The 15258-nt window shown below is 56.8% G+C and overlaps 1 protein-coding gene across 1 annotated transcript; it reads left to right on the forward strand.

Moving 5' to 3' along the window:
- The first annotated feature begins 6058 nt into the window (after positions 1 to 6058).
- Positions 6059 to 11024, forward strand: LOC129737200 (T-cell activation Rho GTPase-activating protein-like). Its single transcript, XM_055724973.1, has 9 exons — positions 6059 to 6177; positions 6999 to 7118; positions 7819 to 7839; positions 8032 to 8116; positions 9183 to 9239; positions 9471 to 9632; positions 9717 to 9826; positions 10036 to 10231; positions 11010 to 11024. The coding sequence occupies exons 1-9, from the start codon at positions 6059 to 6061 to the stop codon at positions 11022 to 11024; spliced, it is 885 nt and encodes a 294-aa protein (XP_055580948.1).
- The last annotated feature ends 4234 nt before the right edge of the window (positions 11025 to 15258 follow it).

The raw sequence follows: 15258 nt of genomic DNA on the forward strand, positions 1-15258 counted from the left end.
GAAAAAAACCAAAACGAAAACCTGCTTAGGTGAACACCAAAACACCCATGACTTTCTCAGACTCTTCACTACCCCACATGTGAGTCAAGGGACAGGATCTCCCAAAGGCTCTTTTGCAGGCACTTCCTGAAGACACCCCCACCCCCCACCCCACCCTGCTTTTCTACAAGTGCACAAAGAGGTGAAGAAGAGTTTCATGTTTAAGTTAAAGGAGGCAGTTTCTGAAATTAGCTTAGGTGAAAAAACCAAGGTGGTGTACTCATGGATTTTCTCCTCTGCAAAGCCATGAAGAAAACATGAACCGCACTCCCCAAAGGCAAAGGAGCAAACTGAGGGAGAGCAGCTCATCGGCGCCTTTCAGAGCTTCAGCAGTCTGGGGAAATGGGAAAAAAACCCATACAAAGAGAAACAGCAGCCAAGAAGCACTTTTATAAAATGCATATTGGGGCCTGTTCCAGACCTCAGAATGACTTTCAATGTTGCTTTGCATGACTATTAGACCAAGGCCTAAAGTGGAGTGATAGCTTCTGCTTGCCGGGGCATGAGAAGATCCCTCAAATGAGCGACACAGTAACAAGTAAACACCAAAGGCAACAGCGGAGCTTACCATTTCCCTCCACTGGTGACCAGCTGTACATAAACCAGCTTAACCAGCCTCCCTAAGGATGGCTCTAAAGTCACTGAAAAGGAAAAAAAGAAGGTAAGTTCCTAGCCTGGAATGCAAAGGCACCACCTTGGCTCCCAGGCAGGTGGCACTGATGGCCCAGCAGGGTCATGTCCCCACGTTCCAGGAAAGATAAAAAAAGGGCAGGACGTGTTTGTGGGGTGGGTTTGATGCATCCTTTCCGTTTGGTGAAAGCCTGAGGAAGGATGTATCCCACGGTGGGACCGGTGGCACTTTAGACCTGAGGTTAAAAAAGTGCTGCACATCAGTGACACTGCCCAAGCTGCTTTCACCACCAAACAATAAAAGATTTGCTTTCTCCAGTATGGTGGGAATGATGCCATAAAGTCGGTCATGGAGAGAAACCCTCTAAGCCTTGCTTGCAAGTTTCAGAAGGCAGGCATTCTTTATGGCAGTGCTGGGAGCACGGGGGAATGTTTCCTCTGAGCGTGCTCACCCAGTTACTCGAGGGCACGCACTATGGACAGCAGAGCACTTGCACACTCATAGCGCATTACACATGCATTTTCAGTCAGGCACAGGATGGGTTACAAGTTTCTTGCTTTAATACAAATGAGCACACACCCTCAGACAGCACTGCTGAGGTTTTTTACTAGCTCCCCATGCTCCCCAAGCGGGGCCTTGCCCTCTCTCGGGGGCTATCTGAGTCAGAGGTCGCGATCTCCCCCCACAACAATTACCTCTGCCCGACTTCCAACCAACATTCTGCGGATCGCAGCACTCTATCGGCTTGTCTCCTCCTGTGGCCACAACGTCCTCCCCCAGAGGCTCTTTCTGCATCACTGAAGAGAACGGAGATCTTTTCCCCATCCATTCTTTGTTCCCCATCCTTCCCAAGGCTGACTCCCTGGATGAGAGGTCCCTTAATTTGTCACTTCTAACAGCTTTAGAGAGTCAGCTTGGCCTAACCTTTGTGCGCAGGTGTGTTTAACGTAGCGCTTAACACACCAAATCAGTGTGGTAACTGGGGAGCTCAGACATCTTGTCCCTTTGCCGAGCCAGCAGCCTTCCCTTAACAGAATCCCTGGACATAAACGTATATACAGTGGAATCTATACGGTGGCATCAAACGTCCGCCCAGACACCACATCCGTCCCTAAAATCCTTCCCCCCAAACAACCCTGAAAGACTTCCCTTGACCCCCTCCTCCACCCTGGCTGTTCCTGAAGTCATCCCCCACCTCCACCTCCCCGCCCTGTCCCTAAAACCTTTTCCCCCAGACCCTGGTCCAGCCCTCCCCCACCCTCGGCCCGTCCCTAAAATCCTTCCCCCAACCCCCCGGTTCTTCCCTAAAGGCCTCCATTAACCCCCCGTCCGTCCCTAAAACCCTTCCCCCAGGCCCCCCAATCTGTTCTCTAAATAACGCACACACCCTCAACCCCCCCCACGCCCCCACCCCCGGTTTATCAATACACACACACACACCTCCCCCCACCCCCCACCCCCCCCCACACCCACTCCCACAAACACACATCCTTGCCCCACCCCCACACACCCCGCTCCATCCCTAAACACCTTCATCCATTCCCACCCGTCCGTCCCTAAACCCCTTCCCCCCGCCCCCTCCCCTGCCCCCGTCCCTCTGTCCCTGGCACGGCCCAACTGCCCAGCACCACCAGACCACTCTGGCCCAAACACCGTAAGGCAATGGTTCCCACCTGCCAATAGCAAGTCGAGGAACATTTTTTCTTCTTAAATAGAGAGAGTTTTACTTCATACGATGCCGACTACGCCAGATTATGTTTTGCTGACTGACTGGATACACAGCAAAGCTGAACTCTACATCAAATATAATCAAATCTATCAAATATATCAAATGATGGAATATATCAAACGCAGTTTCTTATATTACAATAAAAGAAAATAGCATGCAATATGATAAAAGGAACCAGTAGCAGTTACTGTGAGCAATATGAGAAAAGAGCAACAGAAGCGAAGCATCCAATTGTTATTCCAAAGTGTTAACATGCCTAAGGAAAGGAGACATCACCAATTCCCACCCCAATTCCCTTCGGCTGGGAGCCCCCTTGCAGCTGGTGCCAGGAGTCTCTCGGGAACTGGGAAATTCCCCTGGAGAAGGTGCCAGGAAGGAATTCTCTTGCTGCTTCCCACCGTGCATGGTAGCCATGTGAGGCACAGCGCAAGGGTTCTGCTCCCTGCTTTCTGTGGTGAGAAAATTGACACAGCACTTTAGAACTCATACAGAAGCAAAAAACATGGCTTGGGAATGTGCAGTGCTGCTCCCCTGGAGAGGGTTCCAGGCAGGAATTCTCTTGCTGCTTCTCACCCTGCCCTTGCAGCCATGTGAGGCACAGCACAAATGTGCTGCTCCCTGCTTTCTGTGCTGAGAAAACTGACCTCTTTTCAGTGGCAATAATGCACAGCCCAAAAAACTCGCCTTGACAAAGTGCAGCAGTGCTCCCTGGAGAAGGTGCCAGGCAGGAATTCTCTTGCTGCTTCTCACCCTGCCCGGGCAGCCATGTGAGGCACAGCACAAGAGTTCTGCTCCCTGCTTTCTGTTCTGAGAAAATTGACCAAAACCTTGTGCACTCATGCAGAACCAGAGCTCACCCTGTCAAAGTGCAGCACTGCTCCCCTGGAGAAGGTGTCATGAAGGAATTCTGTTGCTGCTTCTCACCCTGCCCGGGCAGCCATGTGAGGCACAGCAGAAAAGTGCTGCTCCCTGCTTTCTGTGGTGAGAACATTGACCCTTCAGAGTTGCAGTCGTTAAGAGCCAATAAAAATCATCTTGGGAAAGTGCAGCCCTGCCCCCCTGGAGAACATGCCAGAAAGGAATTCTCTTGCTGTTTCTCACCGTGCCTGGGCAGCCATGTGAGGCGCAGCACAAAAGTTCTGCTCCCTGCTTTCTGTGGTGACAAAACTGACCTCTCACGTTTGCAATCATGCAGAGCCGAAAAAACCCTCACTATTGGTAAGTGCAGCACTGCTCCCCTGGAGAAGATGCCAAAAAGGAATTCTCTTGCTGCTTCTCACTCTGTCCTTGCAGCCATGTGAGGCACAGCACAAATGTTCTGCTCCCTAATTTCTGTGGTGAGAAAATTAACCCCTCACATTTTCAATCATATAGAGCCAAAAAAAGCCTCACCTTGACAAGTGCAGCACGGCTCCCCTGGAGAAGTGACAGGAAGGAATTCTCTTGCTGTTTCTCACCCTGCCCTGGCAGCCATGTGAGGCACAGCACAAAAGTGCTGCTCCCTGCTTTCTAAAGTCAGCAAAATTGACCGTTCACAGTTGTACTCATGTTGAGACAAGACTTTCTTACTCAAAAGCAAAACCCAAGAAACCACGTAGCCTTGGGAACCCCCTTGTCCTTCCGTGTGGCTGGTGACTTCCCATGGCTCTTCCACAAGGCAGGACAGATAACCACGAATTTGGAAGCCCACGTTAGTTCAAGTACACTTAGTCCTCTGACAGTCACTACTTAGGGGCCAGCGGTCCTCTCACCCCTCCACAGATCTGCCTGTTAGTCCTCTAGCAGTCATTCTCCATGGAGGGACCACAAGTCCTCCACACCTACCCACCAGCTCACCAGAAAATAGTCAGACCACGCCAGAAGTGACACTGCCTGACCTGCAGGAGATCTATTAGACCAGTATCGATGGTTTCAAGACAGAAAAGCCCACCACCATCCACCAGCACAGCAGAAAAACAACGAGAAGAAACATCATACACAAACCAAAGGCACCCATCCGTACCCCACAAAGGCAAAATAGCTGAAAAAAGACACTCTCCACAAAAAAAACCCACCACACAGATCACAAGATAAGATAAAAATGCCATAACCCCAGGAACACAGGGCCAACAAACACAGATTCTGTCCATAACAGTAACACACTTTGACACTAACTCGCTTGACCTCTGACATACTTGACCTTGTTGCCCCCAAACCACAGCACATCGTAGCCCTAAGGCAAGACAAAACGGAGCACAAAGTCCCTGAAGATCTCTGCCAGGGCAAAAGCAAAGCACAGAGACACACAGGAGGGTGGGGTTGGAAGGGACCCGTGGAGGTCCTCTGGGCCAAGCCCTCTGCTCCAGCACGCTCGCCTCGAGCAGGTTGCTGAGAACTGTGTGCCCTTGGCCTTTGAAGATCCCCAAGGACAGAGACTGCACAACCTCCTTGGGCAACCTCTGCCAGCATTTGATCGCCCCGAGGGGGAAAATTTGCCATTTCTATCTCTCCTTTCACTGTACCGCATTCCAGAACAGCCATGAGATGACAAGCTCAGGCTTGAAAGCCAGTGCTGTGGCTGGCCTGAAATTCTGTCCCCCTTTTTTTCATCCACTAGTAGCTAAAGGAGGACAAAGAAGGATTTCTTTCAAAGGAGAACTTCTCTTTTCCTCTGTCCTTCTTCTCTACCAGTGATCTGGATTCTGAGTGCTGTGCCACTGTCCTAATGGCTGGGATAGGGATACTTCTTGTAGGACAGGGAGGAGGTGACAGTGGAGATGATCAGGCTGGGGAAGCTGAAGGAAAACGCAAGCAACTGGAGTTGCCTGGAGCAAGAGTGGCCAGCTTCCGAGCTAGGTCACCTCGTGTCCTCAGCTCCCATGCAGGAGCTGAACCACACACATGGACTGCAAAGCAGTGTGACCCATAGAAAAAAGTTTGCTTGGCTCGGGATCGCCCAGGGGCATTTAACTGCAATTCCGCCCTTGTCAGCAGGAAGGAAACATGCCCTGCAAGCACACACTGAGGCACGACACCTTGCCCGGGGCTAAAGGGTACCTCAGGAGACCTACATGGGACCCCCCAGCACCTGGATTGCTGGCTGGAGGATGGGTAGGTCAAAGGACCCTGATGGGAGCCCTGCAGGCTCTCATACATTGGACCAACGGGCACCTTCCCTTGTCATACAGAGCATCCTCTCGGATGCTCTGGACAGTTTCTGGTAGATCTCTGGAGAAGAGCTTCTCCTCAGGCCTCTCCCATGGGCTTGCTCACCCCCGGAGCCCTTCCCAAGCACAGCCCCAGCAGGTGGATGCAACCGGCGTTGCAGGGAAGAACAAGCAGCAGGCACCACAGTCAGCACTGCGGGAAAGCTGGGACCCCAGACACCCACCCAGGCTCTCCAATCCCAGCCTGGCCCACAAGAGTGCCTTTATCTCCCTTTCCCAGAAGTGCTGAATTCCCCTTCCAGCATTAGCCACTGGACCCACGCTGCTTCTTGCTGCAGTGTACAACAGCCACAAGAGAATTTGCTAGATGTCTCTGATTTCCTGCATTTTTCCTGAACAGGGCGGGTGTGTAACTCTCTGAATCACTTCTGTTTGAAGCAAGGCATTGCTTAGGGTCAACAGTGAAACGAGACACGGGCCATCAAAAGCTGACTACTTTTCCCCTTCTTTGCCATGGTCACGGCCTACCCCACAGACTCGCCCCTGGCCCTGTCGGCCACCGGCTGGGTGAAGGTCATGGCTAACCGGGCAGGGGCTCCTGTGTGGCGCTCATCCAGCCCTGATTGCCAAGGGTGAAGCCTTAGCACCCAGGTGGAATAAAGCCTTCCCAAGCAAGGGTGGTGCTCCAGGGGCACCACAATTCCTGCCGAAGCTCACCACACATTTCATTTCCCTGTGGCGCCTGGCAGGACACGAGCGGCTCTTGACTGCTGCTAGTCCCCCCGTCTTTTGGTAAAAATGGAAGTTTTTCCTCCTGCTGGGCCTGCTCCAGTTCCAGCGCCTTGGGGCCTGAGGCCTGGCACGGCCTGTGTGCCAGAGGCCTTCCGACCGCTAGGCCGGCCTCCACCAAGAGGAGTCTGCCTCAGGCCACAACGGTCACCTCTAGGAAAAACGGCTTCTTTTATCGAGCAGGACCCTGTCCAAACCCCAGGGCAAAGCGCTGGCCGCAGGCGCAGGGAGGTGGCCCTTGCCCCCTGCCCTGTCCTGCGGGGGCTCCCCGGGGCGAGGCAGGCCCGGCCATACTGGAGAGGGCCCCAGCCCCGCCCCGCAGGCCCCGCCCACTTTCCGTTGGGCTCAGACCGTTGGTCACGGGGAGCCCACGGCCACCACAGGCAGCAGGGCAGAGCCGTGCTGGCACGCAGCGGCGCTGGCAGGAGGCAGCCTCTGGCTCAGCAGCGCTGCCACAGCACCAGCACCCCGCTTCCCAGCCTCGCCGTCGCCGGCTGGGCCCCCTCCTCGCTGCACGGCCAGGGCCCTCCTCTCCCGGGCAGGATGGGCCAGGCCAGCTGCTGCTGCGGCTCCAGGTGGGCTCCCCCCGGGCTCGGGGACACGCGGGCACAGCTGGGCCACGCAGCACTGGCGTTGCTCACGCCCGCCGCTCTCTGCTCTGCAGGGAGGCTCTCAGCGACGCCGAGCCGGTGCTGAGCGCGGACGTGCGGCTGACGCGGGGCCGCAAGAGGAGCGAGAGGCGCCTTCTGCTCCTCCACGAGGAACTGGTGGTCGCCAAGTTGCGGTAAGACCCTCAGAGCCCAGATCCTTGCCCCCAGCCCCGGCCCAGGGACACCCTGGCACCAGCCCCAGGCCCCGGCCCCTCGGTGCTGGAGGCACCAATGTCCGTCCCAAGGGCAGGTGGGGGACAGGGCTCTGTGCGTGGGGACCCAGCCCAAGGAGCCCCCCTCCAGCTCAGTGCCCGCCTCTGCTCTCTGCAGACATGGCACCAGCCTGCGCCCACAGCTCCGCCTGGCGCTGGACCAGCTGTGGGTGCTCAGCAGCGGGAAGGAGGCTGCGGGGCAGGATGGACAGGAGGAGGAGGAAGGCACCGATGAGGACAGCACCTCTGTCATCCTCGCCTGGCCCACCGGCTCCTGCATCGCCACTTTTGGGTGAGTCGTGGTCGGGCAGGAGAGCTTCCCAGCCGTGCCCACGCCATCCCATGAACACAGGCCTCTGCCTTGCGTGCAGAGCTGGGCAGGGAGCAGGCAGCCCGGTGGCAGGGAGGGAGGGATGTGGGATGTTTCCCCATTCTGCATCCCCTGGTCACCTTTTGGTCCCCAGAAGGGAAAGGCAAATGCAGCCGCTCAGGCAGGACAGAGCGACCCAGGGCTTGGACAGCACCTCTATCCTGCCCCACAGCACAGGGCTGTGCAGGCACCCACCTTTGCCCAGGGCTGGGGGCAGCACGGCCTGACGCTCTCTCTCCTCTCTATCTGCAGATCCCAGGCACTGAAGGAGCTGTGGGTGGCCACGCTGCTGGGGTAAGCCGGGGGGATGCTCCAGGAGAAGCTGGATGGACGGGGGAACACAGCCCCCAGCTGGGGAAGGTGCCCCCGTGGCTGGGAGCAGCTCTCGGGCACAGCTGCCTGACAAGAGACAAGAGACGGCTTGGGGCTCACCCAGCTCTCTCCCTCTCCCTTCCCGGTGCACAGGACACCAGAAGGACGCACGGGAGCCCGCGTCACCCATCTGACATCCATCAAGCTCCTGGAGAGGGAGCTGAGCCGCCGCCACGCCGTGAGTGTCTCTCTGCTCTGGGCCCTGTCCCCAAGCACTGCTCCTGCAGCCGAGCAGCAGAGCCATGGCTGCTCACCTTCTTCCCCTCCTTCTCTCCTGCCCAGTGGAGGACACTGCGCGCCAGGAGCCTGGAGAGGCTGATGGAGGCACAGGCAGAGGTGAGAATGGCTGCCTTGCACCTGCCTCTGGCTGCGCCGGGATGCGCAGGGACTGGGGTGAGCTTGTGCGGGAGGGACAGAGGGTCTGATGGTGCCACTCAGGGAGCAGAGAGTTTTGGGAAGCCAGCAGCACGCCAGCACGTTCTGACTGGTGACACTGGGAGGAACCCTGCCACATGGGGAAGAGAGCCCGGGAGGGCAGAGGGTCCCAGCTCTGCCGCGCTCAGGCTGCTGGTGGCCCTTTCTGCTGCGGGGCTGCTCTCCAAGCACAGCCCGATTCTTGGTTCTTGCAGGCTCATCCCAAGCAAGGGCCTGCGACGGCCCCATCTGCAAACGCAGGGGGACTTTGCCCCGCACCAGGTGAGTTTGGGAAAGCAAGGCAACCTCCTGCAATGCTGTGCTCACTTGTCCCGAGTGTCGCCATGCAGGTTGGGCAGCCCATGGAAGGATGTCACCTGGACGGACAAGGACAACTGCTGGGCAGTGCCTGCTGGATATGCTTCTGCGGGGACACGGAGCCTCTGCTGCTGCCCGCAGCTTGCAGGAGGGCAGGGCGAAGGCTGGCACAGGCTGACCCCGTGGCACGATGGCTCTCAAGAGCCTCTAAGTCAACACCTCCGAGCCACAGCCGCGGTTCCAGCTGCTGCCTCCCTGCCCATCCTGCCGCACCACACAGCACCGTGCTGCCGGCAGGGCAGCGCAGGGCAGGGCAGGCGCTGGGACCGCTGGCCTGGGGTCTCCATTGGTGGTGTCTTACTCTGTTTTCCTCTGCAGCAGGAGGGAGCAGCAGCGGGAGCAGCACCAGCAGGAGGAGGATGGGGCTGCCCTGGCCCTTCGCCCTGCGGCGCACCCCGGCCGCTGCCCAGGTGCCAGGACAAGCGGGCTCCAGCTGCAGCAGGGTGCTCTTTGGGCAGCCCCTGGCAGCCCTCTGTGGGGAGGACAACACGCTGCCCCGGCCCATCCAGGTAAGCCAGCCTGGACAGACGGGGTCCCCAGCCCTCCCTCCGGCTGCTCTGGAGAGGGCCTGCGTGTCCCCAGCAGCTGCGGGGACAGGGCACTGGGCTCTGCACCCCCAGAACCTGCTTCTGGTCCCAGACCCTTTGTGGTGCTTAGGCAACCACGTCTGGGGCAGAGCTCTGGTCCTTGCCACCGCTTGGTTCTTCAGCCAAGCAAGTGGCCTCCTGCCTCTCCTGCAGGAGCTGCTGGCTGTCCTGCGCCAGCAAGGACCAGCAACGGAGGGGATATTCCGCAGAGCTGCCGGTGGGACAGAACTTCGGCAGCTGCGCGAGGCCCTGGACCGCGGCAAGGACATCGACGTAGGAAGCCAGCCTGCGCTGCTGCTGGCCGTCATCTTGAAGGTGAGCGCTTCTGACCTGCAGCTGGAGGAGCTCCTGGCTGGCCTGCAGCATTCAAAGGCTCACCTGCGGCCCTTGGCATTGCAGGACTTCCTGCGAAGCATCCCCACCAAGCTCCTCGTCGTCGACCTCTACGAGGACTGGATGGCAGCCATGGAGAGGGCCAGCAAGCAGGCCAAGGTGGAGGAGCTGAAAGCGTAAGTGTGGGCAGCAGCCTGCCTGGTGAGCAGGGACCGGGAGAGTTCTGGGACCTGCCTGCAAAGGCACGGGCTCCTCAGAAAGCTGTCTTTTCGGGCAGCTGCAAAGCTGTGCAACACGGCCGCTGGCTCCCACCCGCCTGGGGCCAGCTGCAGGGACGGCTGTGGGCACCCTCTGCTTCATCAGCCTTGTCTTCCTCTTCCCTCAGGGTGGCCGACAAGTTGCCTGCGGCCAACCTCCTCCTCCTGAAGCGGCTGATGGCCCTGCTGCAGCACATCGGCCACAACGCAGCCACCAGCAGAATGAGCTGCAGCAACCTGGCCATCTGCGTCGGGCCCAACCTGCTGAGCCCACCCAACGAGGACCTGCTCCCGCTGCAGGCCATGCTGGCGGTGACCGAGAAGGTACGCCCTACCCAGCAGCCAGTGCTGCCTTCCCGGCCCATCGGAGCTTGGCTGTTGCGAGGTCCCTGGCTGCCTCCTCCCTTGGGCCAGTGCTGGTGGGCTGGGTGCCTGGAAGAGCAACCCCCAGCCGCAGCCGCCTGCGCAGGCGAAGGGTCAGCAGTGGGAAAGGCTGCTTGACACGTCTGCAGGCACCTGGCTTGAGACCAAGGCTTTGATGTCTGCAGGTGAACGTGCTGGTGGAGTTCCTCATTGAAAACTGCGGGGACATCTTTGGGGAGGAGGTGGCCGGCCTCTCCCCTCCATCAGCCGAGGAGGTGCCAGCACCCATGGACCGGGGCACAGGTAGGAGGCGGGACTGAGGCCTGTCACAGACACTGGGGCTTGGGATGCCAGAAACCTCAACGCTGACGAGACAAGTGGTGTAGGGCTCGGCTGGGCTTTGCTTAGGTGTTCTTGACTTCCAAGAAGTCGCGCTGCTGCACGTGCTTTTGCTTTCCAGAGCTGCGGTGCGAAGAGCAAAGTGGCCCTGCAGGCACAGCAGAGACCCAGCGTCCGGCAAAAGCCTTTCTGGATGCAGCCGCCTCTCTGCTGGGCATCGACAGCGGAGCTGGGGGAGACACAGGGGCAGGGCCCAAAGCGGCAGAGGTACGGCAGCTCCACAGACGCTGGGGCAACATGTCTCAAGTGGGACAGTAATTTCCCAGGAGGCCAAGCAGCCGCTGGGCCTCCTCCTGGCAGCCGCTCTCTTGTGCCTTTGGGGTTCCTCCTCTCCCCCCAGAGTGGTGCGTGCTAAGGAAAACTGGAAAGGCTGTTTCTGGAATGCACTTCATTAAGTATGATCTGCTTCATCAAACAAAACATACCTACAAAATACCCACAAAAGGACAGAAAGGAGTAGCTGCCACCTTGAGAGGGCTTTTGCTCAAATCCTACTCCGTCGCAGCTTCATCAAGTCTAGGCTGCGTTGGCTGGACTGTGCAAAATGTGCACGATGCAAACCAGCATCTCCTCTGTAGAGCTCATACAGCAATTTGGCAGTCAGGCCCTCACTACCCCAGGCTGTCACTTGCCACCCGTTACCTCCCAAGTTTCTGGTTTAGGCACCTCCAGATTTGCCTCCAGGCACCCCCGAGGGCACGGCAGAGTCCCTGGCACGCCTGCCACAACTGACCAGCCTGCCCCAGGAAACCAGGTAGGAAGAGCTCCCCTTGCCTGACCTGAGAGCTCGCTGCAGGGGCTTGGGGCTTTCCCCATCTCATCACGCTGTGGGATGGAAAGGTTTGCAGGCTCCCAGCAGGAGAAGGAAAAGTCAAGGAAAAGGAAGAGAAAAGAAGCCTGGGCAGAGGAGAGGGACAGCCAAGCACAAATAAAAAGGAGAAGAGAGGAAGTGATTTTGTGGACCCAAACCTGAGAAAATGCAGGAAGCTGCAGCACGTCAGGAAGGCCAGGTGCGTACCACGCGCTGCTGCCCATCTTTCCCAGCCCTGAACACGGCCCTAAGTCAGCCCAGCTGGCTGGCAAGGGCCGGCGAGGGCTGGTGCTGAGCAGGGTTTGGGATGAGCCCCACGGCAGCTCCCCGGGGGCTCCCCGTCGAGCCCTGCTGCGCGGCACAGGGGCACTGTCAGCATCCCTGCGCACGCACAGCTCCCTAGGGACATCACCCCTGGGGAGAAGGCACCGGAGCCGGCCTCGAGTGGAGGCCAGCAAGAGCTGTCCCTTCTGGGCCATGAGGAATTCCTCGGAAACAGCGTCCCCCAAAGAGGGGGGAACCAAATCCTGCCTCTTCCTGCCTCTGGGGGCTTATCAGAGCTTTCTGACTCTGTCGTTGCAGGTGCCGACTGATTTTCACCGGCTGAACAGCTGTGACTCCTGGGCCCCTGCAGCTGCTGTTGACAATAAAAGAATCTTTTCCCTCTCCTGACTGTGTCTGCCATAGGGTCTTGTGGAGTGGGGAGCGCTTGTGCTGGGGTGGACCCTCGGGGAGGAGATTGGGATGGTCCCTTGCCCCAGCACCCTTTCCAGCGGGCATCGGGGCTGAGCTGAGGGGCTTTAGGAGGAAAAGCAAAGCACAGAGCCACACAGGAGGGGGGGTTGGAAGGGACCCGTGGAGGTCCTCTGGGCCAAGCCCTCTGCTCCAGCACGCTCGCCTCGAGCAGGTTGCTGAGAACTGTGTGCCCTTGGCCTTTGAAGATCTCCAAGGACAGAGACTCCACAACCTCCTTGGGCAACCTCTGCCAGCATTTGATCGCCCTGAGGGGAAAAATTTGCCATTTCTATCTCTCCTTTCACTGTACCATTTTCCAGAACAGCCACGACATGACAAGCTCCCTACAGCTCTGGCAAAACCAAACTGGGTGGAAATCAGAAACTGGTACTGCTGTATAAGCAGCACAGCCTTTAAACCCAAACCAAGGGTTTACTTCTAAAGGTCAGCTGTTGGAGCACCATGAGGCTCTGGTGGGACAGCTCTGGAAAGAGTTAAGCCTACGCATCTTCAAAAGTTCTGCTCACCTTGGAAGAGGCCACATATGCAGGGCTAGCGCTGCCCGTACCCTGGAAGGTTAATTTAACCCTAATTTCTAAATAGCACTGCAGATACCATTTGAAGGGCACAGCACTGTCTGCCTCTGTCTCACTAGGAGCAAACACTGACCCGCTGGCTAATTATTCAGCTGCTTTGGGGGGCGGGGGTGGGGGTGGGGGTGGTAATTTGCAGTAGATTTAAAAACCACCCTCTTGCCAATTCAAGTCTGCTCCGACTTCAGTGAGAGCAGCTGGGGAGAACTGCAGTCAATGCTGACATGCTCTTCAAAGCCTTCACTGCCCCCAGCCTGCACGGTTTGCTCAGAGAGCAACAGAATTGCCCGTCAGCCAGAACAAGGAACAGAATCACTAAAGCAGCATCCCCTCATCGGCACTGTTTTTAAGTTTATCTCCTCCGTGTTTTGCTGTCTCTCCATATGGCCGTTTTGTTAATAAAGGCAGTGTCGCCAAAGGCTTGAGGTAATAAACAATTAAATTAGTAAATGAAAAAAATTGTGTGCTAGAGGGGAGAAGCCAGTATGGGAATGGGAACTGCGTGTTCTGCCCTTGCTTACACCACACCTGACCAAGAGCCTTTATACATTGCCTGAAAAATCAGTTATCTGCAGTGAATCCCAGTGACAAGACAAATAGTTACAGCTTTTTTTCTTTTTTTAAAAAACAAACAAAACTTGGTCTCTTCTGCAAGGTCAGCTCCAGTTGAATGTGACAGCAGCGCATCCCTGGGAACGCCGAAGGGGATCTGCACTGAGCCACCAGGCACCCTCCTGAAGACGAAGCAGCTGGCTGTACGACCGCTGCTGGAAACCAGGCAGCAGCGAGCTTCACCTGGAGCACAGGGCTCTGGATCAGGGAGGTCAGGGACCAGGCTGAAGGAGACAGGACCCCGCATTACGACTGTCATGAGAAGAGGAAATCCCAAGGAAGGTCTTCTGCCTCCTCCCTCGTTACAAGGCGCTGGGAAACCATTTGCGCCCTGTGGCAGCACATAACAGACCCAGCACGGGGGTTATGCAGGCAGAAAAAAGCTGCCACTGATTAAGAAAACTTACACCCTAGGCCTGTCTCTTCTTTCCTGATCACAGAGATGTGACATGCAGCTGCCTTCTGTGATGCCAAGAGATGTCAGCCTTAGCAGCCACATAAAACATCTCCGAGAAGACAGCATGACAAAGAACAAGTAGGAAATGACCTAAGAATGGTGCTTTTTCCTTTCTGCAGGGAGAGCAAACACTTCCATCAGTCCATAACAAGCCTTTGGCACTTGTCAATACGGCAAAAATCAGGCACTTAGGGAGGCAGGAAAAGAAGATGACAATGGAGCAAGGAGGAGAAACAGCCACTTTTGTCAGCAGGTTACATCAGCCCCCAGCTAAGCTGCAACAGCTCCTTCATGTTGACTCATTCCTCCAGTCTTTTTTTACCCAAGACAGACACAAATCCTCCCCTTGCTGGATCCAGAGGATTCCCTAACACGCTGGGCTGCCTGGCAGCTGGGAAAGCAATCTGACAGGGAAAAGCACACCCGACAGACACAGGATTTGACAGTGTGAGCACAGGACGACACACTGGTCCCAAGGGTCGCAGATCTGCAGACAGCCTGGCAAGCAGGGATAAGCCAACCGAGGATGCAGGTATGCAGTCCCTACACCCCTCTTCCAACCCAAAAAGCCCCGTCTCAACACACAGATTTGGCGGGTTTTTACTTATTTTCTTCTGGTGGCAGAGATACTCCCTCCCTGCTGCTCCCTGCAACTGAGAATAGAACAGACACAACTCACCCAGCAGAGAGGAGAGGGGTACAGGGAAGCTGGTGCCTGAGGGGGACTGCAAGGAATTCCTGAAGTCACTATCCCAAAGTGAAGTTCACCACAAATCATGCTGGCTTGCTCAGGTAATGATCTTGTCTCCCACAACGCCAGCAGCAAGCTTGCCTTAACAGGAAGAGCAATTATCACTCGAGGGTTAAGAGTACCACCGGGGTGGCAGCACGGCCACCTGCATTACAGCATTTTCCTTTTCTGTTTCAAACGAGACACCAGCCTTTCGTTTGCCCTGTTGCCGCCCCTTAAATTAACCTCATTCAGTTTGTCAGGCTGTCCGTCAGTCTGCATAACATTCCCGATGCAACGCTCCTGTGAAAATTTCAGTCGATAACTCGCCCTTTCAAGTGGAGACCATGATCTCTGAGCCTCACAGCCACCGTTTGCAGATTGGCCAACAAACGGGAGACAGGGAAATGATGGCTCACCACCCTGCAGCAACCTCCAAGCAGGAACCAGAGCAGCGGCTTTGGCGCTTTAGAGGACACAAGGCTTGGGTTCAGGGACACGGGGGAATGAAGGATGCCCGTGTCACCCATCAGCTGGGCTAAGGCACAGCGCAGCCTGCTCCGCTCTCAGGTGGACACGTGCACGTCACCCTGACACCCGACTGCATCTCAGGCTTTATCTCCACAATTATTCAGTCCCCTCTGCTTCCCG

The sequence above is a fragment of the Falco cherrug genome, chromosome 12 (genome assembly GCF_023634085.1).
Source record: "Falco cherrug isolate bFalChe1 chromosome 12, bFalChe1.pri, whole genome shotgun sequence".
Taxonomy (NCBI): Eukaryota; Metazoa; Chordata; class Aves; order Falconiformes; family Falconidae; genus Falco; species Falco cherrug.